General features: G+C 42.2%; 1 protein-coding gene across 6 annotated transcripts in view; it reads right to left on the bottom strand.

Moving 5' to 3' along the window:
* The window catches only part of SALL3 (spalt like transcription factor 3), a 19,202-nt gene extending 11,700 nt beyond the window's left edge, over positions 1–7,502 (bottom strand). For 2 of the 6 annotated variants that reach the window (XM_073678916.1, XM_073678915.1), the window contains exon 1: positions 6,745–7,502. In XM_073678916.1, coding sequence (XP_073535017.1) covers positions 6,745–6,829 — 85 coding nt within the window. In that variant the 5' untranslated portion in view covers positions 6,830–7,502. Of the gene's footprint in view, positions 1–5,309; positions 5,447–5,944; positions 6,194–6,744 lie in introns of those variants that run through there. The other 4 variants (XM_073678912.1, XM_073678914.1, XM_073678913.1 and 1 more) reach the window with 3 other exon arrangements.
* Positions 7,503–26,165: the final 18,663 nt, after the last annotated feature.

Here is a 26,165-nt window from a genome sequence, read left to right on the forward strand (position 1 = left end):
GATCTACAACACTATACAAAAGAATATATATAGTATAGAGGTCAGTCCAGGAATGACAGAATTAATTAGCAGCCCATCTATCTGTACCAAACGTACATTATTATTCAGTGCAAGCAGCACTGCTCCGATCTGGGGCAGCCATGTGAATGGCATCTTGCAGAGCACTTGAATTTGCAATTTTGTTTGATGTGTAACTTTAAGAAGAGTAAAGAAGTGCTGGGCCAATCCCGATATTAAGGTCTCCTGTATTCCCCATTAAGTTAAGTAAAATTTGAGTAAGTGAGAAGTGTCACACACACCGGAGAACACTACGCTTTAGCAGACCTGTTTAATATTTAATTGCTGCTCCTATCCCTAATGGACTTTCAAAATAATGGCTGAAATAGGAATATCAGGTCTAAATTGCAAATTGTTCACTTAAAAGATGCATTTTGTTTTTAGCAAATGTTTCAATATATGATAGGAAACTTTAATGGGTTGCAAATCTTTTACTGAACAGGACCACACAGGGATGCCTTGTGGTAAAGAGGATAATGCACTGGGTCTACGCACCCTACTGAATGCTAATACTACATATAGGGCAGCATATGCCTCCCTGCATGCTTGTGGACATACAAAGCTTGAATATGTTTCATTAATGAGAATGATACTAATGAACAACCATCAGCAAAATGTGTCACAATTGGTGAAAAGATAGATAATAAATATATAATAGATAGATAGATAATAGCTAGATATATGGATAGATAATAGATAGATAGATAGATAGATAGATAGATAGATAATAGGTCGATAGATTTGTAGTATGCCAATTACTGCGGATGACCTATTTACAACTTTCCACTCCCAATTAATGGTATAAAAAATCAGACCTTTAATAATAATTTTATTCTATACAAAACTGCATTTAATTTCATGTTGAATTATTAACTTTTGTGCCGATATTTTCCTTTTTTCCAGATCCAGAGAACACTAGTAGCTACAATTTGGCACAATATACATCTGCCTATAATACAACACTACATGGTATGTCATCATGGTTCTAGGTTATACCGTGGTAAGCAATATTAAGCATGGCATGATACCACTACTTTAATTAAAGTTGGAATTTAAGTTAAAATATTGGATCCAAATGAGCTTTTTGTATGGACGTCTACACAAGCAGAACTGCCCTGTACACCGGCAGATACCGCAGTGCCATATACTTTTACTTTTCTGTTCGCTGTGATGCTTATGGGCACAGCCTGACCTGCTGCATGTGCTGAGGATAATCTCACAACCAATTACGCTTCCTTACATAATACCGCACAGAGGTGCATCATCTGCAGAGTATATAGGTGCACACAGGAAATTATATTTCTCATGCTGAAAAGAGACTTTCCTATTTCTGGGCTCATTTTACTGAATTCTAAGAAACTGTTTGAGAACATTTTGTTTTCTTGCAAATTAATTCTTTTTAACTCTTTATGATGGCTGTGATTCCCATAAAAGAAGATGAATTATCACATACAGAGCCCAAGCTGTGAAACAGGAGGAGACAAATAGAGACCCCTACTGTGTTCAACAATGTAGTTGAAATTCCAGACTCAATAGAAATTTTTGCCCTCTTTCAGACGCCACAATGGCTGTCAACCTGACAGTGAACAGTGGAGGGCACTATTGCTATGCACAATCTTATAGACTAGCATATTTAGATTAATCTATTCAGTGGCCTAAATCTCAGAATTTGTTAAGTAACAACCACCTGTGGCATAGTCACCAAATGTCTTCTTGTCTTTTTTTTTCCCTGTCTATTTAGTTCTGTAATCATGAAAGCAATCCATTAGCTACTTAAACACTGCGCATGGAGACAAGCTTGGCATCTCCAATATGATTAGCAAATATGCAGATTACACTGAAACGTGCGTGGGTAACTACATAGGAACGTGGCTTTATTTCACTTATTCCATTGCAGATCAAAATAGAAAAATTATAACTTTTGTAACATAAATTCATAGAATGTACTAGTATGGCAAGTAAAGAAAAAAATATATAAATTTCTAAAAAAAAATGGTTTTATCATTGGTGGAAAATGTTATTTTTGCAGTAATCAAATCAGTAATTTTAATTGAATTCAGGCATTAAGGGAAAAATCTATTATGTGCAAATTATATGCTATTCTGCTGCTTTTCTTTCTCTTTCATCATCTGTCATATAATCTATAAAATAAATATTTTTAATTTAAAGCTTATTACTTATGACAATACCTTCAGGGAACCACAATATATTAGATAGAGCTTCGGGCTCCCTATTAAACTAGACTCTGAATAATTTTAATTAAGTACAGTATGTCATGTAAATGACTCAGAAAGGAAGGGGGGGGGGTGCGCTACGTACGTGGGTCACGGTTTTCAAAAACCTCCAAAAATGGTTGTACTGGCCCAAACTAATCATATAAGTCTATCAAAGCTTTTAGGTTTGTATCTAAGTATGTATGACGTGAATAAAGCAGATTGACAGAATAAGTTAGATTGTTGAATAATATTTATTTGTAGATTTTTCATACACTAAAAAAGCTATATTATAGGGATATGTAACAAATTAATATATACTGAAATGTACGTGTTTGTATATATATATAAATGTGTGTGTGTATATACAAATTTATTTGTGTGTGCATATCTCTATATATATATATATGTGTGTGCATACAAATTTATTTGTGAGTATATATGTATATATATATGTGTGTGTGTGTATATATATATATATATATATATATATATATATATATATATAGAGTATATATACATATGTATATATATTTATATATATATATATATATATATATATATATATATATGCCATATTAAGTGGTATTAATTTACCAATATTTCCACTTTGGTAATTAGTATTTTGAAGTCCATATGGCCAGAAAGATATCACTTGCCTACGTATACATTTATATTCAGCAGTGCTCGAAGCAAATGACTTCCAGTTTCCAAAGTCCTATTCCAGCCCATGGACGCACAGTGGTCTGTGTAGCATGCAGGATCTGTAGGTAACACTCATTTCTAGTGTTAACACTTATCACAACTGAAGCAACCATGCTGCCAAGGTCAACTGCACAGATGTACTAATTGTATTATGAGCTTGACATCTAGTGGCCACCCCTGGCAGGGCAAAACAGGCAAAGGTTAAATCAGCCAGCCTTGTCAAAGCACTTCTAAACACCCACCCTCAGGGACAAGCCATTGGAAACCTGTTGGCAATTCATGCAGTCCCACCTTTTCAATGTCACCAAACAAAATGAATCTCTAGTGTATGCCCGGCATTAATGTTTAGAAATAAGACACTTATAGGCTGTTCTTGAAAGAATTTAAACAGCGTGATAATAGGCTCTAAACAAATAAATGTAAACACAACCTGCTAAAATATATATTTCAATATAATACAAGAGTTTTTATTGCAACCAAAAATCCAAAACAGCATAAAACCTAATAGCCGCAACCTGTGTTGCAACTTAGGAGGTTTTATAACAGGCCTTCTAAACTGTACATAGAAAAAAATGCTAGAAATATGAACTATTTTTATTTTTTAATCTGCTAAATATTATGCAAAAAATAATAATATTTTATTAATAAATATATTTCTACATTATACATTTAAAACCAATCTTACATCATATATTTTTTTCCCATTTTTTGCCTTACAGCAATGGTTCAACTGGAAAATGAAGCATCCTACGAGTCACGAGATCAATAGGAAGAATACAGGAGGATTAGCAGAATATGACGTCGAACCTGACCCAGATTTGCCAGATTTCTCCTTTTATTAAATATGAAACTAAGCACTTGTTTAACAAATTCTTATTAGTTAATGATGGTTTTCCGCTCCTGCACTAGTTAGTGAGACCGCACCACTCATATAAAAACAATCACTCGTGTGAAAGTAGTTTTTTTTTAAGGTAAAGACTATAGTATCTCATTGCTATTAAGCATTCAGCAGAGCCCAAGAATAGTGGGTGAAACAAGCTGGACCATAAAGCGAGCTAAAACTCTTTTAATGTCTAATGCTGGCTTCATCTCATAACTTACAGAAAAAAAAACTAAATAACAAAAAGTGCTATTCACATTGCTGAGCTTTATTGCATCGAATTGTAGAAAATAATAACATTTCGAGATTCTAGTTAAAGGAAAAATATATATAATTTTACTTAATTTTCGCTCTAAATTTCTGGCTTGATGTTTTAAACCCTAAATTTAAAATCAATATAAACCAAACACATAATATATGAACAAATCTTTAATATTATTTAGCAAAAAATACATTGGGCTTAGATATGAGCTGTTCTTTGCAGATCTGTATATGAAAAAAACTATTAAATTGGAATAAAATTCGATTTGTTTTAACATTTCAAATCATTTATATCATTTTCTTCTTTTTCGTTAAATAACTATTAAATTATATCAGGGCTTGTTGTAATATTAGGTTGTAATGAAAGTACAATTGTGCAAGTAAAGATGAAAATAAATTAAATATGTGACAATAATAAATTACTGTATTATCTATACATGCCCTCTATATCTTTCGGGGAATCTATCTGCAGATGGACACATATATTAATTGGGATAATTGAGACGTATATAAATAAAATATCAATATTAGTACTTTATATGAATTATTAGCAATGCGATTTTAGCCAGATTTTATTAATTTGACACAAAATAGACTGGATAAAATATGTAATACTGAATTTTAAAAGTTCTCATATCATTTTATTGGGCATGGAATAAGATATTTCTTCTCTTAAGAACCTACAGGATCTCTAAGTACTAGGATTTTACAACTATCCCAAAAAGTTTATTTAATCTATTTATTTTTGGTAAAAATATATACATATATTTCTATTCTAAAATGTGAATTTTTCATAGATTTCGGTGTTGTCTTGCGCTGCAGTTAACGGTTGCAGAATTATATAGATAGTTGAATTTTTTGAAGCTTCTCTGAAAGGAGAATTGAAGCTATTCAGACCCCTCAATAAGTAAGCTTAAAAAAAATCCTCCCTGGGTTGCAATGTAGCCCCCTTTGATGGAAAGGCTGTCTTTCTCATTCCGTAGAAATAAATCCATTCATTTGATCGTGTAGTCATTGAGTGCAATACAAAACAAACCAAGTGTAAGAAATGCTAAGTGAAGAAGTAAACAAAAAAACATTTCCATGACAAAAACCTCCTTTTTGCCCTTAATCTACAGACCATATGCAAGCGTTTCTTTTAGCATATCTCCTTCTCTAATCTCTAGTGACACAGCAACATAGATAAGACTCACTGTTAGCCATAAAAACAGCTTCCAAGAAAGATACTTTCTTCCCAAATCCAGGAAACTCTTCTGAAGGCTGCTCACAATGGCTTGTTCTGTTTAATGGAATAAAAGGGAGCATCTGGGATTCGCAGCCTCAAAGGACAGGCACCAAGCAAGGCCGGTCCTCCCCAACACCTCTCCTCTATCATTAGTGAGCATGATACGGCTACTTGGAGGCAGGAAGCCCACCAGATTATCGCTTTTCATCTTAGGAAACCATACTCTGTCCAGCCACAAAGTCTCATCATCTCAGTAAACTTCAGATGGGACTAAGAAGTTTTACACTAGGCTGCTTCTCCTTCGCAACTAATAAAAATAGGAGAAAATAAAATAATTCTTAGCAGCAAATGATAAAACTTGAGTAAAGGAATAAAAACATAACACCAGTAATTGATAAACGTAATAAAAAGGCAAGAGCAGGAAAAATGGAATGAAAGCTTCGTTGGTTTAGGAAAGTGTTCTGAGACTGTTCGGACGGTACCTCCAGGAGCTCCCGTGTCCTCTAAGGGATAAACCACCCAATCCCACCGCCCGTTGTCCCTTGTAACCTTTTAACCACATGCGGCTTTCCAAACAACCTCCTACCCAAGGGGTCCCCTCACCTTTGGCTGAACCTGGGAGCAGCTCCCCAGCAGAGAGGGCAGGGGCAGGCATGGAGTGCGCCTCTTCTTGTGTGTGCGTCTGAGACATCAAGAGAATGCACGATGTTTCCGGAAAGGCTTTCACAAGCCTCGATCTTTCTCCATCCCCAAAACAAGATCAGTAGAGCCCCCTCCTCCTCCTCCCTTCTCTATTCCCCCAGTAGTTGCAGGGAAGGACACAGACTGGGATGGTACAAGCTCCTGCTGATTACTGGAACTTTCCCTCTCTCTTGTATGCTATGTAGTCCTACAAGGAGAGGTCACTTACACCTATTGTAGAGGGCACTACCTCTGCCACCAACACACCAGACACTGAGCCCCCCTGCAGCCACATCTGTCTGTTCTGCAGGTGCAAACGCTAGGAAAAAAAAGTAAATATTACATCCCAAACTCCAAAACAGACTTTTCTATTCTCTCCATCCTGAAATGATAGAAGACAAGAAACACAGCAGAGATGTCTTGTACAGCTGTAGCAGAGCTGAATTTGTCAGTGAGCAGTTTCTCCTTTTAACTTGACAGGTCTATCATGCAGTCCTATGGAAAATCACTGATATACATATAATAATAATATCACAAAAATTTGTATGTATATATTTGTACATTAGTATCATGGAAACCTTTGGAATAATAAGTCCGGCTACAAATACTAGTTTGTAGAATTAGTATTTGGGCTCCTGTACTTTTCCTATAAAAGTGAACCTGTGGGAAGAAAATTGCATTTTAGAAAAATAATAGGTGAGCCCCCCCGGCCCATCACTCACCGTTGCTGTCAGTGAGCACCTCAGTGGTGCCGATGTCCTCGTCCGATTTCAGGTGCTGGGGCTTGGCTTGCTTACGACGAGACATGCTGCTGCTGCTGCTGGGAGCTGGGACTCGTCGCTGCTATTTTGCAGATACATCAGTGGCAAATAAAAAAAAAATAGTTCACAAATAGCAGAGTTGGAAAATGAGGGGAATGAGCCGGTGCCGGTGCGGAGCCCACTACGCATGTGCCAGTATAATGGGGAATAATACACAGCGATTATCGGCTGAGGGCGGGGGATGAGGGATGGGCTCCGGCAATTAGCTGCTGTCTCTCCTCCCGGGCACACACACAGGCAGGAAGGTCACATCGTCGCCGGGTCCCGGGCACATGCCGTGTTTGTGTGACCCCTGCTGTCCTTTGTGGTGTCTGTTGTGTCTTCCAGGGATGTGAGGAAACTTTGTGGCTGTGTCCGCCCGCCCCGTCTCCTCACTCTGCTGTCCCTAGTCCATGTACACGACTTGTGCTCTCATCCCCTGCACTTCTCCTTCACTCTGCCCTGTCTCACAACTGCAGATCACATTGGGACGACCATGTTGTACGGATGTATGGATATAGGTGGATGAGTACTGGATCACTTTCCTGAGACAATCTGGAGGGGGTGGGCTGCTAGGGACAATGAATGTGATGGAGCTGACAGCCGGGAGCTCTCCAGAGTTAGATGCTGACTTGTCCCTGCGTCCGTCCCGTCCCTGTCTGCACAGCCTCCTCTCTGGACCCTGTGACGAGCACACTCACCTCTCACAGCTGCCAGGGAGGGGGTGGGCTCTGCTGTGGGTGGTGGAGGAGATGGGAGGGAAGCCAGGTTAGGAAAGTGCAGCACTTGTACATGTGTCGCCCTCCCTCTCCCTCACATGTCCTATTCATGATGCTGAAGTTGGTTTCTTATTCAGCAGTTTCTTAGTTGCAAAAAAATATTTATTTTGCAAAAGTTATTATAATAAGAAAAACAATGCAGTGACTTGCCCAGAGGTGATAACAATTAAAAACAGCTTTAAAATAGTACAGCGGGCACAAAATGGGCATCAAAGTTGGTAGACAAGGGTGTATTTTAATGGGTTAAATGACTTTTGAGCCACTAATCTCACACTGAATTAACACAGGAAGGGACGTCCTTCTTAAAATTCAGTTCACTCCTGGTTGGCTTAAATAGTTTGTGGGCATAAAAGCTGCCATCAAAGTGGGCAAATGACCACTTTTCACTTGATTTAAATAGGTAATCTGTGTTTTTAAGGAAATAAATGATTTCATGCCACAAATAACAATGCAGTAATACAGATAGGGATGTCAGGCATCAGATTGATTTCAGTCTAGACTGGCTCAAATGGGTTCTGAGCAAAAAAGCTGGCATCAAAGTGGGTAAGCAACCAACTTTTTTTTGTTTGAATAAGTTAGAGGTGTGTTAAAAGGGTTAAACGGCCTCTACTGCCAACACACAGATAGGGACGCCACGCATCAAATTCAATTCACTTCAGGCTGGTCCAAATGGGTCCTAGGCATAAAAACTGGAATCATAGTGGGCAGACAGTCCTTTTTTTTCTGATTTGACTAACTGGTTAACTGAAAGGGTTAAATGACTTTGGGCTACTGATCTCACCCTGCCAACACTCAGAAGAGGATACCCCACATCAAAATCTATTTACTCAAGGACGGCCCAATTGGGTTCTTCTGGGCATGAAAGCTGGCATCGAAGTGGGCAGACAACCAGTTTTCACTGATTTGAATACATGTATTTTTAAAGGGTTAAATTATCTTGGACAACTGATCTCACCTTGCCAACAAACAAAAGGGGATATCTCACAACAAATTCAGTTAATTCTTGGTTGGTCTAGAACAGTTCTGGCATCAAACTAGGCCATTCCTTTTCACTTATCTGAATATGTAGCTGGTGTTTTATAGTCTTACAAGTTGGCATCAAGATGGGTAAGTGACCACTTTTTCCTGATTTGCATTAGTAACTGCTGTATTCTCATAGGTTTAATGAATTTGGGTCACAAATACCCCCCCCCCCCCCGCACATATATATCGATGCCCTCCAGGACGTTTATTACAAGCTAGTAAAAAAGTGTGTTGGGCGTAAATACTAGCATCAGAATTGGCACATGAACATTTTTAATGATTTAAATAAGTAGCTGGTGTTTTTAAAAGGTTAAATAACTTAAGGTCACAGACCCCGCAGTGCCAACACACAGATAGTAATACCCCGAATCAAACTCAGTTCACGTCAATAAAAATGAGACTATTTTGGCCAGTCTGGAGTGAACTGAAATTGATGCAGGGATCCCTCTCTGTGTGTTTGCAGTGTGAAATTATTGGCCCAAAGTGATTGTACCCATTACAAAATACCCTTATGTACCACTTTGATGACCATTTGTGTGCCAGCAGCTCTTGTAGCTGCTTTCTGGTGTATTCACTTCACAGCACCTCACTCGTTATTTATTATGATAACTTTTGCTCATTAATAAACTTATAAAACAAAAAATAAGGATTTTTTGTCAACAAGAAAGTGGACAAATAAGGAACCATCTTCCACATCGTGTCATATTAAGACTGTTAGAGGATTTTGCAGCCACTAATATGGAGCATGTGTCACCAGACTCTAGATACATGGTAGCAGCATCTCATACACTCAGCTTGGCATGTAACCTACCCCTTATCTCCTGCTCACTATACTGGCACTGCTTGCTGCTGCCACCCCTCTAACCACTAGTGTTATATAGGGCAGCGCCCACTACTGCTCATCCCCAGTCCTTGATCAGCACCACTGTATATTACTGCCTGTCCCCAGTCCTTGATCAGCACCACTGTACATTACTGCCTGTCCCCAGTCCTTGATCAGCACCACTGTACATTACTGCCTGTCCCCAGTCCTTGATCAGCACCACTGTATATTACTGCCTATCCCCAATTCTTGATCAGCACCACTGTATATTACTGCCTGTCCCCAGTCCTTGATCAGCACCACTGTCCACTACTGCCTGTCCTCAGTCCTTGATCAGCACCACTGTACATTGCTGCCTATCCTCACTCCTTGATCAGCACCACTGTGCATTACTGCCTGTCCCCAGTCCTTGATCAGCACCACTGTACATTACTGCCTGTCCCCAGCCCTTGATCAGCACCACTGTACATTACTGCCTGTCCCCAGTCCTTGATCAGCACCACTGTACATTACTGCCTGTCCCCAGTCCTTGATCAGCACTACTGTACATTACTGTCTGTCCCCAGTCCTTGATCAGCACCACTGTAAATTACTGCCTGTCCCCAGTCCTTGATCAGCACCACTGTACATTACTGCCTGTCCCCAGTCCTTGATCAGCACCACTGTACATTACTGCCTGTCCCCAGTCCTTGATCAGCACTACTGTACATTACTGTCTGTCCCCAGTCCTTGATCAGCACCACTGTACATTACTGTCTGTCCTCAGTCCTTGATCAGCACCAATGTACATTACTGCCTGTCTCCAGTCCTTCATCACCATGACTGTACACTACTGCCTGTCTCCAGTCCTTGATCACCATGACTGTACACTACTGCTTGTCCTCAGTCCTTGATCAGCACCACTGTACACTACTGCTCATCTTCAGTCCTTGATCAGCACCACTGTAAATTACTGCCTGTCCCCAGTCCTTGATCAGTACCACTGTACATTACTGCCTGTCCCCAGTCCTTGATCAGCCCAAATCTACACTACTGCCTGTCCCCAGTCCTTGATTAGCACCACTGTCCATTACTGCCTGTCCTCAGTCCTTGATCAGCACCACTGTCCATTACTGCCTGTGCTCAGTCCTTGATCAGCACCACTGTACATAACTGCATGTCCGCAGTCCTTGATCAGCACCACTCTGCATTAATTCTTGTTCCCAGTCCTTGATCAGCACCACTGTACATTGCTGCCTGTCCTCAGTCCTTGATCAGCACCACTGTACATTACTGCCTGTCCCCAGTCCTTGATCAGCATCACTGTACATTACTGCCTGTCCCCAGTCCTTGATCAGCACCACTGTACACTACTGCTCGTCCTCAGTCCTTGATCAGCACCACTGTACATTACTGCCTGTCCTCAGTCCTTTATCAGCACCACTGTACATTGCTGCCTATCCTCACTCCTTGATCAGCACCACTGTGCATTACTGCCTGTCCCCAGTCCTTGATCAGCACCACTGTACATTACTGCCTGTCCCCAGCCCTTGATCAGCACCACTGTACATTACTGCCTGTCCCCAGTCCTTGATCAGCACCACTGTACATTACTGCCTGTCCCCAGTCCTTGATCAGCACTACTGTACATTACTGTCTGTCCCCAGTCCTTGATCAGCACCACTGTAAATTACTGCCTGTCCCCAGTCCTTGATCAGCACCACTGTACATTACTGCCTGTCCCCAATCCTTGATCAGCACCACTGTACATTACTGTCTGTCCCCAGTCCTTGATCAGCACCACTGTACATTACTGTCTGTCCTCAGTCCTTGATCAGCACCAATGTACATTACTGCCTGTCTCCAGTCCTTCATCACCATGACTGTACACTACTGCCTGTCTCCAGTCCTTGATCACCATGACTGTACACTACTGCTTGTCCTCAGTCCTTGATCAGCACCACTGTACACTACTGCTCATCTTCAGTCCTTGATCAGCACCACTGTAAATTACTGCCTGTCCCCAGTCCTTGATCAGCACAAATCTACACTACTGCCTGTCCCCAGTCCTTGATTAGCACCACTGTCCATTACTGCCTGTCCTCAGTCCTTGATCAGCACCACTGTCCATTACTGCCTGTGCTCAGTCCTTGATCAGCACCACTGTACATTACTGCCTGGCCTCAGTCCTTGATCAGCACCACTGTGCATTATTGTCTGTCCCCAGTCCTTGATTAGCACCACTGCTCCTTACTGCCTGTCCCCAGTCCTTGATCAGCACCACTGTATATTATTGCCTATCCTCAGTCCTTGACCAGCACCACTGTACATTACTGCTTGTCCCCAGTCTTTGATCAGCACCACTGTACATTACTGCCTGTCCCCAGTCCTTGATCAGCACCACTGTGCAATACTGTATGTCCCCAGTCCTTGATCAGCACTACTGTTCATTACTGCCTGTCCCCAGTCCTTGATCAGCACCACTGTCCACTACTGCCTGTCCCCAGTCCTTGATCAGCACCACTGTATATTACTGCCTGTCCCCAGTCTTGCTCAGCACCACTGTCCACTACTGCTCATCCTCAGTCCTTGATCAGCACCACTGTCCACTACTGCTGGTCCTCAGTCCTTGATCAGCACCACTGTCCACTACTGCTGGTCCTCAGTCCTTGATCAGCACCACTGTCCATTACTGCCTGTCCCCAGTCCTTGATCAGCACCACTGTCCATTACTGCCTGTCCTCAGTCCTTGATCAGCACCACTGTCCATTACTGCCTGTTCTCAGTCCTTGATCAGCACCACTGTACATAACTGCATGTCCCCAGTCCTTGATCAGCACCACTCTGCATTAATTCCTGTTCCCAGTCCTTGATCAGCACCACTGTACATTACTGCCTGGCCTCAGTCCTTGATCAGCACCACTGTACATTACTGCCTGTCCCCAGTCCTTGATCAGCACCACTGTACACTACTGCTCGTCCTCAGTCCTTAATCAGCACCACTCTACATTACTGGCTGTCCCCAGTCCTTGATCAGCACCACTGTACATTAATGCCTGTCCCCAGTCCTTGCTCAGCACCACTGTCCACTACTGCTCATCCTCAGTCCTTGATCAGCACCACTGTCCACTACTGCTGGTCCTCAGTCCTTGATCAGCACCACTGTCCACTACTGCTCGTCCTCAGTCCTTGATCAGCACCACTGTACATTACTGCCTGTTCCCAGTCCTTGATCATCACAAATCTACACTACTGCCTGTCCCCAGTCCTTGATCAGCACCTCTGTCCATTACTGCCTGTCCTCAGTCCTTGATCAGCACCACTGTCCATTACTGCCTGTACTCAGTCCTTGATCAGCACCACTGTACATAACTGCATGTCCCCAGTCCTTGATCAGCACCACTCTGCATTAATTCCTGTTCCCAGTCCTTGATCAGCACCACTGTACATTACTGCCTGGCCTCAGTCCTTGATCAGCACCACTGTGCATTATTGTCTGTCCCCAGTCCTTGATTAGCACCACTGTACATTGCTGCCTGTCCCCAGTCCTTGATTAGCACCACTGTACCCTACTGCTCGTCCTCAGTCCTTGATCAGCACCACTGTACATTACTGCCTGTCCTCAGTCCTTGATCAGCACCACTGTACATTGCTGCCTGTCCTCAGTCCTTGATCTGCACCACTGTATATTACTGCCTGTCCCCAGTCCTTGATCAGCACCACTGTACATTACTCTGTCCTCAGTCCTTGATCAGCACCACTGTACATTACTGCCTGTCCCTAGTCCTTGATCAGCACCACTGTACATTACTCTGTCCTCAGTCCTTGATCAGCACCACTGTACATTACTGCCTGTCCCCAGTCCTTGATCAGCACCACTGTACATTACTGCCTGTCCCCAGTCCTTGATCAGCACCACTGTATATTACTGCCTGTCCCCAGTCCTTGATCAGCACCACTGTACATTACTGCCTGTCCCCAGTCCTTGATCAGCACCACTGTACATTACTGCCTGTCCCCAGTCCTTTATCAGCACCACTGTACATTACTGCCTGTCCCCAGTCCTTGATCAGCACTACTGTACATTACTGTCTGTCCCCAGTCCTTGATCAGCACCACTGTACATTACTGCCTGTCCTCAGTCCTTGATCAGCACCACTGTACATTGCTGCCTGTCCTCAGTCCTTGATCTGCACCACTGTATATTACTGCCTGTCCCCAGTCCTTGATCAGCACCACTGTACATTACTCTGTCCTCAGTCCTTGATCAGCACCACTGTACATTACTGCCTGTCCCTAGTCCTTGATCAGCACCACTGTACATTACTCTGTCCTCAGTCCTTGATCAGCACCACTGTACATTACTGTCTGTCCCCAGTCCTTGATCAGCACCACTGTACATTACTGCCTGTCCCCAGTCCTTGATCAGCACCACTGTACATTACTGCCTGTCCCCAGTCCTTTATCAGCACCACTGTACATTACTGCCTGTCCCCAGTCCTTGATCAGCACTACTGTACATTACTGTCTGTCCCCAGTCCTTGATCAGCATCACTGTACATTACTGCCTGTCTCCAGTCCTTCATCACCATGACTGTCCACTACTGCCTGTCCCCAGTCCTTGTTCAGCACCACTGTTCATTACTGCCTGTCCCCAGTCCTTGATCAGCACCACTGTCCACTACTGCTCGTCCTCAGTCCTTGATCAGCACCACTGTACATTACTTCCTGTTCCCAGTCCTTTATCAGCACCACTGTCCACTACTGCCTGTCCCCAGTCCTTGATCAACACCACTGTCCACTACTGCCTGTCCCCAGTCCTTAATCAGCACCACTTTCCACTACTGTCTGTCCCCAGTCCTTGATCAGCACCACTGTCCACTATGGCTCGTCCTCAGTCCTTGATCAGCACCACTGTCCACTACTGCTCGTCCTCAATCCTAGCTCAGTAACACTGTACATTACTGCATGTTCCCAATCCTTGATCAGCACAACTCTACACTACTGCCTGTCCCCAGTCCTTCATCAGCACCACTATCCATTACTGCCTGTCCTCAGTCCTTGATCAGCACCACTGTCCATTACTGCCTGTCCTCAGTCCTTGATCAGCACCACTGTACATTACTGCATGTCCCCAGTCGTTGATCAGCACCACTCTGCATTAATTCCTGTTCCCAGTCCTTGATCAGCACCACTGTACATTACTGTCTGTCCCCAGTCCTTGATCAGCAAAACTGTCCACTACTGCCTGTCCCCAGTCCTTGATCAGCACCACTGTCCACTACTGCCTGTCCTCAGTCCTTGATCATCACCACTGTCCATTACTGCCTGTCCTCAGTCCTTGATCAGCACCACTGTCCATTACTGCCTGTACTCAGTCCTTGATCAGCACCACTGTACATAACTGCATGTCCCCAGTCCTTGATCAGCACCACTCTGCATTAATTCCTGTTCCCAGTCCTTGATCAGCACCACTGTACATTACTGCCTGGCCTCAGTCCTTGATCAGCACCACTGTGCATTATTGTCTGTCCCCAGTCCTTGATTAGCACCACTGTACATTGCTGCCTGTCCCCAGTCCTTGATTAGCACCACTGTACCCTACTGCTCGTCCTCAGTCCTTGATCAGCACCACTGTACATTACTGCCTGTCCTCAGTCCTTGATCAGCACCACTGTACATTGCTGCCTGTCCTCAGTCCTTGATCTGCACCACTGTATATTACTGCCTGTCCCCAGTCCTTGATCAGCACCACTGTACATTACTCTGTCCTCAGTCCTTGATCAGCACCACTGTACATTACTGCCTGTCCCTAGTCCTTGATCAGCACCACTGTACATTACTCTGTCCTCAGTCCTTGATCAGCACCACTGTACATTACTGCCTGTCCCCAGTCCTTGATCAGCACCACTGTACATTACTGCCTGTCCCCAGTCCTTGATCAGCACCACTGTATATTACTGCCTGTCCCCAGTCCTTGATCAGCACCACTGTACATTACTGCCTGTCCCCAGTCCTTGATCAGCACCACTGTACATTACTGCCTGTCCCCAGTCCTTTATCAGCACCACTGTACATTACTGCCTGTCCCCAGTCCTTGATCAGCACTACTGTACATTACTGTCTGTCCCCAGTCCTTGATCAGCACCACTGTACATTACTGCCTGTCCTCAGTCCTTGATCAGCACCACTGTACATTGCTGCCTGTCCTCAGTCCTTGATCTGCACCACTGTATATTACTGCCTGTCCCCAGTCCTTGATCAGCACCACTGTACATTACTCTGTCCTCAGTCCTTGATCAGCACCACTGTACATTACTGCCTGTCCCTAGTCCTTGATCAGCACCACTGTACATTACTCTGTCCTCAGTCCTTGATCAGCACCACTGTACATTACTGTCTGTCCCCAGTCCTTGATCAGCACCACTGTACATTACTGCCTGTCCCCAGTCCTTGATCAGCACCACTGTACATTACTGCCTGTCCCCAGTCCTTTATCAGCACCACTGTACATTACTGCCTGTCCCCAGTCCTTGATCAGCACTACTGTACATTACTGTCTGTCCCCAGTCCTTGATCAGCATCACTGTACATTACTGCCTGTCTCCAGTCCTTCATCACCATGACTGTCCACTACTGCCTGTCCCCAGTCCTTGTTCAGCACCACTGTTCATTACTGCCTGTCCCCAGTCCTTGATCAGCACCACTGTCCACTACTGCTCGTCCTCAGTCCTTGATCAGCACCACTGTACATTACTTCCTGTTCCCAGTCCTTTATCAGCACCACTGTCCACTACTGCCTGTCCCCAGTCCTTGATCAACACCACTGTCCACTACTGCCTGTCCCCAGTCCTTAATCAGCACCACTTTCCACTACTGTCTGTCCCCAGTCCTTGATCAGCACCACTGTCCACTATGGCTCGTCCTCAGTCCTTGATCAGCACCACTGTCCACTACTGCTCGTCCTCAATCCTAGCTCAGTAACACTGTACATTACTGCATGTTCCCAATCCTTGATCAGCACAACTCTACACTACTGCCTGTCCCCAGTCCTTCATCAGCACCACTATCCATTACTGCCTGTCCTCAGTCCTTGATCAGCACCACTGTCCATTACTGCCTGTCCTCAGTCCTTGATCAGCACCACTGTACATTACTGCATGTCCCCAGTCGTTGATCAGCACCACTCTGCATTAATTCCTGTTCCCAGTCCTTGATCAGCACCACTGTACATTACTGTCTGTCCCCAGTCCTTGATCAGCAAAACTGTCCACTACTGCCTGTCCCCAGTCCTTGATCAGCACCACTGTCCACTACTGCCTGTCCTCAGTCCTTGATCATCACCACTGTCCATTACTGCCTGTCCTCAGTCCTTGATCAGCACCACTGTACATTACTGCATGTCCCCAGTCGTTGATCAGCTCCACTCTGCATTAATTCCTGTTCCCAGTCCTTGATCAGCACCACTGTTCATTACTGTCTGTCCCCAGTCCTTGATCAGCACCACTGTCCACTACTGCCTGTCCCCAGTCCTTGATCAGCACCACTGTACATTACTGCATGTCCCCAGTCGTTGATCAGCTCCACTCTGCATTAATTCCTGTTCCCAGTCCTTGATCAGCACCACTGTTCATTACTGTCTGTCCCCAGTCCTTGATCAGCACCACTGTCCACTACTGTCCATCTCCAGTCCTTGATCAGCACCACTGTGCATTTATTCCTGTTCCCAGTCCTTGATCAGCACCACTGTACATTACTGCCTGTCCCCAGTCCTTGATCAGCACCACTGTACATTACTGCCCATTCCCAGTCCTTGATCAGCACCACTGTCCACTACTGTTCGTCCTCAGTCCTTGATTAGCACCATTGGCCACTACTGCCTGTCCCCAGTTCTTGATCAGCACCACTGTCCACTACTGCCCATTCCCAGTCCTTGATCAGCACCATTGTCCACTACTGCCTGTCCCCAGTCCTTGATCAGCATCATTGTCCACTACTGCCTGTCCCCAGTCCTTGATTAGCACCATTGTCCACTACTCCTCGTCCTCAGTCTTTGATCAGCTCCATTGTCCACTACTGCCCATTCCCAGTCCTTGATCAGCACCACTGTCCACTACTGCCCATTCCCAGTCCTTGATCAGCACCATTGCCCACTACTGCCTATTACCAGTCCTTGATCAGTACCACTGTCCACTACTGCCCATTCTGAGTCCTTGATCAGCATCACTGTCCACTACTGCCCATTCCCAGTCCTTGATCAGCACCACTGTCTATTCCTTTTCTATCCAGTCTCCTCTCAGCACCACTATCTTTAGTGTTGCTTCTCTCCAGTCCCTGCTCAGCACTAATAACTTGTACTCTTGTTCCTTTTCGGTCACTGCTCATTGTGTACTGTGTCCTCTGCAATTCTTGAAATTGGAACTTGAAATTATTCACTATAATAAATGTATCAGCAATGATCAACTACTTTACAGGGCAACTCCTCAACTAGCACTTTCTTATGTCCGTTTTCTGGGTTATTAAAAGTTCATCATGAGGGAATTAATAAAGTTGCTCACAAAGTAAAATTAGCAACTGCTCAGCATATATCTGATACATGAGACAATTCCTCAACTAACAATCACTTACAAATACTCAAATAAACCAAACCTTTAGATTTAATATATAGATACATGAATATACTATATTTAATAAAGTGAAGTTGACAATTACTTATATATAGGACGGCTACTTGGTGAAAAATTAAATATATGCACACAGCAACAAAATGTTCTAAATTGAATATACATTGGACAACTCCTTAACAATTCATCTCATACACACATACATATACATAACCAAAGCTCCCAAATTGCAGAATGATGTACTATTTATCATAATATCAAGTTAACAACTACTTGGCAGATATCTAATACATGGGACTATTCCTTAAATAGTATTTCCTTATGCAAGCAAATAACTAAAATCTTCCAAACTAAAGGGGTATCACTACTGGGTCCCCAGCGAGTCTTCTAGCCTTCTCTTCTGGCGGGACATCAAATGATCGCTGCAGCCACCAAGTGGCTATAATGGTGAACAAAACACCACTGATGTGGCCAGTAATTGGCGGCAGTGGTCACATGTCTCCGGAATAGGATGTCACATCACTGTCATGTCACTGACCATAGCAGTGACACTTTGTTTACTACTGCTGCCACTGATGGGCTGCAGTGGTCACAAGAAATCCCAGCTGGAAGAGAACACTCCGACGGGGAAATACATGCATTATGTATGGAATAGTTTTATCACTTCGTTAATATGTTTATGGAGTTGCTAGCTGAGAAGTTGTCTCGTGTATTGCTTACTTGCTAAGTTCTTTTTCACTCCCCTCATAAATACATCTATTTATTTAATTTGCAAGGTTTTGGCTGCTATGTTCACATATAAGGAATAGATAGTTAAGCCATTAACCCCTTTCCGACGTGGTGCATATTAGTACGCATCACGTCGGTACCCCCGGTTCAGCGCGGGTTCCGGCTCTCAGCCCGCACTGAACCGGGCACATGTCAGCTGATTTATACAGCTGACATGTGCCTGCGACAGCCGTGTGGGAAATTGCGATCAACCCGCGGCTGTTAACCAGTTAAATGCCGCTGTCAATCTCTGACAGCGGCATTTAACTCTCGCTTCTGGGAAGCGCGTCACTGACTCTGCCCATCGGTGACCCCGTTACATGATTGCGGGTCACCGATGGGTTGGCATGACAACCCAGGGTCTGCAGCAGACCCCTGTGGTTGTCATGTCTAGATTGCTATGAGCGCCGCCCAGTGGTCGGCGCTCATAGCAAGTGAGCATTTCTTCTACATACAGGTGATCTGCTCATCGCTTGTATGTAGCAGAGGGGATCAGATAACTGCTGCTTCTAGTCTCCTATAGAGACTATTGAAATATGCAAAAAGTGTAAAAAAATTGTTTTTAAAAATATTAAAAAAAGATAAAAGTTGAAATCACCCCCCCTTTCGCCCCATTCAAAATAAAACAATAAACTCCCCCCCACATACACATATTAGGTATCGCCACATTCCGAATCGCCCGATCTATCAATATAAAAAAAAATTAATCCGATTGGTATACGGCGCAACGAGAAAAAAATTCTAAACGCCAGAATTATGTTTTTTTGGTCGCTGCAACATTGCAATAAAATGCAATAACGGGCGATCAAAACATCGGATCTACCCCAATCTAGTATCAATAAAAACGTCAGCCCAGCGTGCAAATAATAAGCCCTGACCCAGCCCCAGATCCCGAAAAATGGAGACGCCACAGGTCTTGGAAAATGTTGATTTTTTTTTTTTTTTGCAAACTTTGTTTTTTTTTTCACCATTTAAATAAAAAAGAACCTATGCATGTTTGGTGTTTACGAACTCGTAATAACCTGGAGAATAATAAGTATTCAGTGAACGTGGTAAAAAAAAAAAGCCCCAAAACAACTGTGGTATTGCACTTTTTTTGCTCTTGGATGGGGAGCAAAAAACAAAACCGCAAAAACTGAAAATGCTCCGGTCATTAAGGGGTTATATATAAGGAATAGCTAGTTAAGGCATTAATATATAAGGAATAGCTAGCTAAGGCATTCATATATAAGGAATAGCTAGTTAAGGCATTCATATATAAGGAATTGCTAGTTAAGCCATTAATATATAAGGAATTGTTAGTTAAGGCATTCATATATAAGGAATAGCTAGTTAAGGCATTCATATATAAGGAATAGCTAGTTAAGGCATTCATATATAAGGAATAGCTAGTTAAGGCATTCATATATAAGGAATTGCTAGTTAAGCCATTAATATATAAGGAATTGTTAGTTAAGGCATTCATATATTAGGAATTGCTAGTTAAGCCATTAATATATAAGGAATTGTTAGTTAAGGCATTCATATATTAGGAATTGCTAGTTAAGGCATTCATATATTAGGAATTGCTAGTTAAGCCATTAATATATAAGGAATTGTTAGTTAAGGCATTCATATATTAGGAATTGCTAGTTAAGCCATTAATATATAAGGAATTGTTAGTTAAGGCATTCATATATTAGGAATTGTTAGTTAAGGCATTCATATATTAGGAATTGCTAGTTAAGCCATTAATATATAAGGAATTGTTAGTTAAGGCATTCATATATTAGGAATTGCTAGTTAAGCCATTAATCATCACTGCAATCACTGTATTAGTTACCTGCTGAGTAGCCTTTGGTCATACTTTATGATAATCCATCAGTCTATACATTCAGTTTGGGGTGTTTTGGTTGAGATGTAATATATGAGGAATTGTTAGTAAAGGAGTTGTCCCCTGCATTAGTTACCACTGAGTTATTATTAGTAGTTGGTTACTTATAATGGTGCATACAAATATAGCTAAATATTGTTGGGACATCTTTTGAATGTTTTGATTACTGATACAATTAAATAATTTTAATATTATACAGTAAGATCATTTCTGTTTTAAAGTGGAAATGTCACCAGATTTCAAAATATAAACTGCATATATTAATGAATAAGTACTGGTGTGCTTACTTTGAAAATCCATTTCAGAATGACTGTTTTATCCATTGTGAAAATTTCCCTGCCTAATGTTAAAATAAAAGACTCCCACGTAAAAGTGCAATATTCTTAAATTCTTAATATACTCCTATTGATGGGACTGGCAGTGGATAGATGAGTACAGCACTATCTCTAGCAGTCCCGTAGAGAATGAATGGAGCACAGGTGTGCCTGCTAGACCTCCCCTCCATCCAAATGGGGCTCTTCAACGCTCTGTTCTTTGGATCAGTGAACATCCGACCACAGAGACCTTCTCTGATCAATAGTTATGCCCTCTCCTACCGATAGAGGATAACTTAGTAACATGGTACAGTCCCTTAATAAACAGTGCAACCTATGGGAAATATGGTTATTTTATGTGCCACTATTGCCTACAACAGGGAATTGGCAGGAGGATATGAAGACTCTACCTGATGAGGCAACCTCGTGAAATGGGAACTGATGCGTCCATCATAAAAGCAGTGCAACCCTGATATATCGCCTGGAGGTCACAGCGGACCACACCAGGCCTACCAGACTGAGCATTTGTTATCATCCAAGCGGGCGTCTACTATTAACGACGAGTTTTGTCTATAAACTAAACTTTTACCAAAGGTTCAACCCCAGGTCTCTCTTTTTAGATTTTTTTTTAACTGTATACATATTTTTTACATCCCTTTTCAGCACCGACTTTTTCTGGCCAAGTCATGTTCCTCAAACCATTCCTGAACATTTTAGGAGAGTGCAGGAAGCTAGAGAATACTGCTGCCATGAATGGGTGTACTGGGTCTACAACAATGTTTAGGTAGGTGGTACATGTCAACATCCACATGAACCCCACTGCCCAAGATCACCAGCAGAACATTGACCAGAGCGTGGCGTTACCTCCATTGACTTGCCTTCTTCCCATAGTGCTTCCTGAAGACATCACATCCCAGGTAAGCAATACACACACCGAGCTGTCCACATGACGTAAATGAAAGCGCAGACAATGGAGAGGTTATAATATGATGTATATTATTTTATATATATATTTTTTTTTTTTCTACACGGAGAACAGTAACAGATACACAATTTGTCTAATAGGCATCTATGAGGTTACCGGTGTGATGGACAAACCATAAAAGGGATGTTTTTTTAATTGACTTACATGCCGGAAATCAATTTAAGAAAGTCAGGATTTACTGTACACTCAGCACAGTTACAGGTGCAGACATCTTCTGTGTAATGTCAGCGAATCGCCCATCATCAGAAGACATGTAACTCAATGATGAGGATATTAGTATTGTTGTATCTGCTATTATTACTTACACAATATTGTTTTTTTTACATTAAAATATAATGAGTATCTCAATTAAAAATAAGTTACATATGTGTGGACATATATATATATATATATATATATATATATATATATATATATATATATATATATATATATATATATAGTACATTTTGCTCCCGGAGATATAATGCGAGAATTGTGACTACCTAGAGATATTAGTAGGTGGAGGATAAAGTTGCCCCCCACCCCCTCTAATTACCCTTAATTCGTCCATTATCCCCCGTTGTTTTGTTACAGTGGAGACGACACGTTATTATTTTGTCTGCCGTTGGATAATATTATGTGTAAATTACTACTGTATTTTTACAGGAGATGAACGTGTAATTACGGATTCGCTGTACTTCGTGCCACTGATGTAGTGGGATCATGTAAAATCTGTTTTACCTCATCCCAGCCCTTGTATGAACACTGTATTGTCTACCTAGTCCACGCTGCGCCCGCTGCAAGCACCACTGTGCCAGCTGCTGACAACTTTTTACACTGCATCCCAGCTATATTACCATAGTAATATTATTATAACAGCAGCTGCCACTGTCAGGATAAATGCCTCATCCATCGGAGCCCGGCTCTTCCACAGGCCGCCCCAATGGCAGGTCACATGTCAATTACAAAGATGTCCCATTATTGTCTACAAACGATGCCCCTCGCTGTGCTCCAGAAGCACGATGGCAGCAACTAAAACTTTCCTGCAATCTGATCAGCTCAGTGTGTCATGGACGTGGAGGCATGGAACAAATGGTGGTGGGGAAACAGCACAGAGAGGTATAAAAAATACATAGATATAAATAAATACTATATATATTTATATATATATTTATTTTACTCACTTACATAGCGCCATTAATTCCACAGCGCTTCACAGACAATATCGTGTATATATATATATATGTATATATACTGTACACATATTTATTTATATCACATCTATATATGTCAGTGTCTCAACATTTAATTAGCAGGATTTAAATTGTGAATCAATAATTTTTTTGTCAATATGATATTTAATGAGACATATATATATTTATTTACATGTACATTCATGCAAACACATGTGTATATATATATATATGTAAAATATAGACATATGCGTGTCAACACATATGTGTGTATGTACATACTGTATGTATATATACATATATATATACACAATTGTATAATATTATATATATATATATATATATATATATATGCACACATATATACTTCTTTAATCAATTATCAGATAGACATAAAATCCATCACAACGTGATGTACGGAGACAACACCAACGTGTTTCCGATACAGGTTGCGTCCTACGCCATGGAGCACCAGGCAGTAACGAGCGACTTGTAATAACGACCAGTGAGACATTGTCTTTCCTGTATGTTCAGAACATGCTGGTCGGACTAATAAAAAACTCATATTCAGATTATATAAATGAAACCTCAACAGACTAAAATGAATTAAAAACAGATAAATTATAAAATAATATATTTTTTTAATTAATATATTTAGTGTAATATCTGAATGGTAAGAAGCAGAATTTACAATTCGTTAAAAAAAACACAAATTGAATTTTTGGATTTAACGTTAGGAGAAACACATGAGCACATAATCTGTGACACCGTATTCCCTGTGCGTATAGCCCACCCACAACACAGAGACGCTATCCCAGTTGTGGAATCAGGGCTAGATGTAATTGCAGAGCAGCAGTGGATTTTGGCGGAGAATCCATCAGATCAATACCCGTCTGAGGACCTGGGGACGTCCTCCTTGGATCCTCACCACAGCACAATCCATTGTTGCACAGAAATCCAGGACTGATCTTTTGGGTAACAACAAGGATCATTGTAGTAACATGGAAAACCAAAATAGAGCAGGAAAGAAATCCCCCTCTTGTGTTACAGCCCAGCAATCAGTTTAATGAAATGATAAACTCCATTTTACTATTTACCTGTATTAATGGAGGACACCGTTTTTTAAAGAATGGCTGTCAGGTGGTACACGTGAACCCCCCGCTCTGCAAATCATTTTATCGATCAGATTATTTGTACAAAAATCAAGACTTGGTTATTACAAAAAGTTTTTTATTATGCCAAACGTTTAATGCTACTAACGCCACTGCATCAGATATAGCCCCGATCATGTTATATGTCCCATCTCCTGCACACGCTGTACGTCCCGGAAGTCAGACGCACGCTTTTGACAATATCTGGGGGACATTTCTACTCCGAAGAAAACCAATGTATCCAGGACTGCAAAGCATGTTATCTGAGCTCAGAACAGATCGGCAACACCATGTCAGTCACTGGAATAGAAGGAGTTAAAAAGCCCCACTATGAGCAGGGGATGCCCAGCTCTGCTGAATGGAGGCTGCTGATATTTCAGGAAGCCCCTCGCGCTGAATTTCAGACGGGAAATTATATTACACTACTAAAGTCCTAGATAGAAAACACATGAAACACCTTCAAGAGGACACACAGGAAGCAGAGTTACAGTACGCCTCCCATATCAAGCAGAGCCGATGAGCAGAGCAGAGACGAGTGTGTCGTGTCGCATACAATAGCAGATCTGGGCATGAGGCTTAATAACAGCTTGATGAGGATATAGTAGAGCTGAAAATGTGATGTTCTCTATGCAGCTGGATGAATTATTTGGCTGTGCATGAGATAGTGTATGTAGCAGAGCTGAGAATGTGAATGTAACAGTGATGTGCTCATAGCAGCTCAGGGGTTAGTGCTGGGGTCCTGCATTCAGATCCCACCAAGGACAACATCTGCAAGGAGTCTGTATGTTCTCCCTGTGTTTCTGTGGGTTTCCTCCGGGTTCTCCAGTTTCCTCCCACACTCCAAAGACATACTGATAGGGAATCTAGATTGTGAGCCCCAATGGGGACAGCGATGATGATGTCTGTGGAATTAATGGTGCTATATAAGTGAGTAAAAGTAATAATATGAATATAGATACTGAAATGTTCAATCTGGAATACATTTGTGGATGTAGCAGAGTTGAACATGTGAAGCCTGAAGCACAGCTAACTACATGGCTTTACAGGAGACCGTGCATGTAGCAGAGCTGAGTATGTGGAACAGCGATATGTTCACAGTGTAAACAGGGCTGAATGCAGATACTGAAGTGTTCTATTTAGAGTTTACCATGTGTTACAGTAGAAAGGGCTACTGAGAAAAGGAGTTTCTGAATAGAGCGGAGTCCATCAAGCAGAACCTGTCACGTGTCCACTTGTCTGCCCGCCATTTACTGATACTATGATAAAGCAGATAGTATTATTATGCTGCTAAAATCACACGTGTGTCATGTCATGGTTCCCATCAGCAACGATATTGACATGTTATAACCAAGCCCATCTGACCTCTGGCTGTGATCACACGTTGTGTCTTGGTAGCTACAGTATAATGTGTTGGCCATTATTGTATTAACAACACCTTATGTTGTCCATGGTGGATCTGTGACAACAGTCTCAGCGTTACGTCACTGTGACCCTCGGAAGAGTTTATTTATATCACCTGAATTTAAAGCCTTAATCTGGAGCATAATCTGGAGCGTAATCTGGAAAGTAATCTCGAGTGTAATCTGGAGCGGAATGTGGAATGTAATCTGGAGCGGAATGTGGAATGTAATCTGGAGTGTAATCTGGAATGTAATCTGGAGTGTAATCTGGAGTATAATCTAGAGCGCTGGGTCCCTTTCCCCACATTCAGATGTCTAAGACTTAGTGCCCACGATGCAGAAATGAAGCAGAAATTTTCCTGAGCATTTCTGCATCTCCTTGGCAGAAAAACGCATGTGTTTTTTACATGCGTTTTTGACGCGTATTTGACACGTATTTGCATGCGTAT

The sequence above is a fragment of the Phyllobates terribilis genome, unplaced genomic scaffold (assembly GCF_046119375.1).
Source record: "Phyllobates terribilis strain yellow unplaced genomic scaffold, ASM4611937v1 Scaffold_4__5_contigs__length_816908805, whole genome shotgun sequence".
Taxonomy (NCBI): domain Eukaryota; kingdom Metazoa; phylum Chordata; class Amphibia; order Anura; family Dendrobatidae; genus Phyllobates; species Phyllobates terribilis.